This window comes from Entelurus aequoreus, linkage group LG07 (genome assembly GCF_033978785.1).
Source record: "Entelurus aequoreus isolate RoL-2023_Sb linkage group LG07, RoL_Eaeq_v1.1, whole genome shotgun sequence".
Taxonomy (NCBI): domain Eukaryota; kingdom Metazoa; phylum Chordata; class Actinopteri; order Syngnathiformes; family Syngnathidae; genus Entelurus; species Entelurus aequoreus.
This window is the reverse complement of record NC_084737.1, coordinates 4,839,354-4,842,194: the sequence shown is the minus strand read 5'-3', so window position 1 is coordinate 4,842,194 and position 2,841 is coordinate 4,839,354. Positions and strand designations below refer to the sequence as shown.

General features: G+C 28.7%; 1 protein-coding gene across 1 annotated transcript in view; it reads left to right on the top strand.

Moving 5' to 3' along the window:
• Window positions 1–251: 251 nt before the first annotated feature.
• The window catches only part of pdyn (prodynorphin), a 12,129-nt gene continuing 9,539 nt past the window's right edge, over window positions 252–2,841 (top strand). Inside the window, exons 1-2 of the mRNA XM_062052327.1 lie at window positions 252–298; window positions 416–552. Coding sequence (XP_061908311.1) covers window positions 418–552 — 135 coding nt within the window. The 5' untranslated portion in view covers window positions 252–298; window positions 416–417. The remainder of the gene's footprint in view (window positions 299–415; window positions 553–2,841) is intronic.

The window sequence follows — 2,841 nt, the reverse complement described above, 5'->3', positions numbered from 1 at the left end:
AGTCTAGTCATAATAATTCATAATATTATTATTGTTTTCTTTACGGGGACAACGTCCTTCTTCTTCTGGTGTGTGTGTGTGTGTGTGTGTGTGTGTGTGTGTGTGTGTGTGTGTGTGTGTGTGTGTGTGTGTGTGTGTGTGTGTGTGTGTGTGTGTGTGTGTGTGTGTGAGGTGCTCTGCCATTGGAAGGCAGACGGTGGTCCTAATAAAGAGGGAGGGGAGTGCTAATAAAAAGGGAGGGCAGAGGAAGGAGGTCTTCACTTGGCTGCTGGAAGACATCTCATCACTCCTGAAGAAGGTACAACTTCATTTCTCCTCACACACACTTTGTCAACTTTCATCAATCTTAACTTTGCACCATGTGTGTGTGTGTGTGTGTGTGTGTGTGTGTGTGTGTGTGTGTGTGTGTGTCCAGGCATGGAGTGGTATGTTCTGGTGTTGATGCTGAGCTTGCCTCCATCCATGCACACACGATGCTCCTCACAGTGTCACAGATGTTTGCAGCACCAGCTCCACACCACCACCACCACCACCACCACCTTCAGCACTCTGGTAAGAACACCTCATTTATTAAATGACATCTCAAATAAAACATCTATATATTTTATGTATGTTTGTTTAACTTATGATTGTATTTTAATATATAATTTAATATATTATTTTTCATTATATATATATATATATATATATATATATATATATATATATATATATATATATAAATTCAATATAATACAAAAACATATATTTGATGCATGTTTGTTTATTATATATATATATATATATATATATATATATATATATATATATATATATATATATATATATATATATATATATATATATTTATTTTTTATATAAAAATACATTACATTTATTTTAAACATTATATATTTAATTTATGTTTATGGATAATGGAACATTTATTTTTCATATATATATATATATATATATATATATATATATATATATATATATATATATAAAATTTAATACAAAAACATTACATATTTAATGTATGTTTGTTTAGTTAATTATGTATTGTATATTTGGATACATTTTTTTTTATATACAATATATATTACATTTAATATAAAAATATATATTTAATTTGTTAATTTAGTAATTGTTATATATTATATGTATTTTATTTTTATATATATATTATATAACCCTGCGATGAGGTGGTGACTTGTCCAGGGTGCACCCCGCCCTCCTTGTCCAGGGTGTACCCCGCCTTCCGCCCGCATGCAGCTGAGATAGGCTTCAGCACCCCTTGCGACCCCGAAAGGGACAAGCGGTAGAAAATGGTTGGATGGATGTATATAATATAAATTCAATTTAATACAAAAACTTCAATGTATGTTTATTATCTATTATACTTATTTAATTTTACATACTATATACATTACATTTAGTACAAAAGTATGTAATTGATTATTTATTATTATATATATTTTATATATGTATATATTACATTTAAGATAAACCCATTATATATTTAAGGGATGGATAGATGGATATTTAATGTATGTTTGCTTAATGTATTGCTTATTAGATAAAATTTTTTATTTGCGTATATATTATACATTAGATTTAATGCAATATTATATATTTAATTCATGTTTGTTTATTATATATTTATATATACTTGTTTTATATATATATTAATTTTGTTATATGCATGTTTAATTTAATATTAAAAACATATATTCAATTTGTTTGTTAAATGTATTATTTATTCATCATATATACTTTTTGTATATAAATACAATATAAATGTTAAACATGCTTGCATTATCTTTAAACACCTTTAACTTGTTAACAATATTAACTATGTGTTAAACATTCTTGTATTATCTTTAAACACCTTTAACTTGTTAACAATATTAACTATATGTGTTAAACATGCTTGTATTATCTTTAAACACCTTTAACTTGTTAACAATATTAACTATATGTGTTAAACATTCGTGTATTATCTTTAAACACCTTTAACTTGTTAACAATATTAACTATATGTGTTAAACATGCTTGCATTATCTTTAAACACCTTTAACTTGTTAACAATATTAACTATATGTGTTAAACATGCTTGCATTATCTTTAAACACCTTTAACTTATTAACAATATTAACTATATGTGTTAAACATGCTTGCATTATCTTTAAACACCTTTAACTTGTTAACAATATTAACTATATGTGTTAAACATGCTTGTATTATTATTAAACACCTTTAACTTGTTAACAATATTAACTATATGTATTAAACATTCTTGTATTATCATTAAACACCTTTAATTTATTAACAATATTAACTATATGTGTTAAACATGCTTGCATTATCATTAAACACCTTTAACTTGTTAACAAAAATATATATTTCATAAATAAGTAATTATAAATTATATGTATGAATGAGGTAGATCCCCGCGACTTGATCAATTGAAAAGTAGCTCGTCTGCAGAAAAAGTGTGAGCACCCCTGCTCTAAAGGATATCACCACGTGGGCTCAGGAACACTTCAGAAAACCACTGTCACTAAATACAGTTGGTCGCTACATCTGTAAGTGCAAGTTAAAGCTCTACTATGCAAAGCCAAAGCCATTTATCAACAACACCCAGAAACGCCGCCGGCTTCGCTGGGCCTGAGCTCATCTAAGATGGACTGATACAAAGTGGAAAAGTGTTCTGTGGTCTGACGAGTCCACATTTCAAATTGTTTTTGGAAATATTCGACATTGTGTCATCCGGACCAAAGGGGAAGCAAACCATCCAGACTGTTATCCACGCAAAGTGTAGTAGGCAGCATGTGTGATGGTATGGGGGTGTATTAGTGG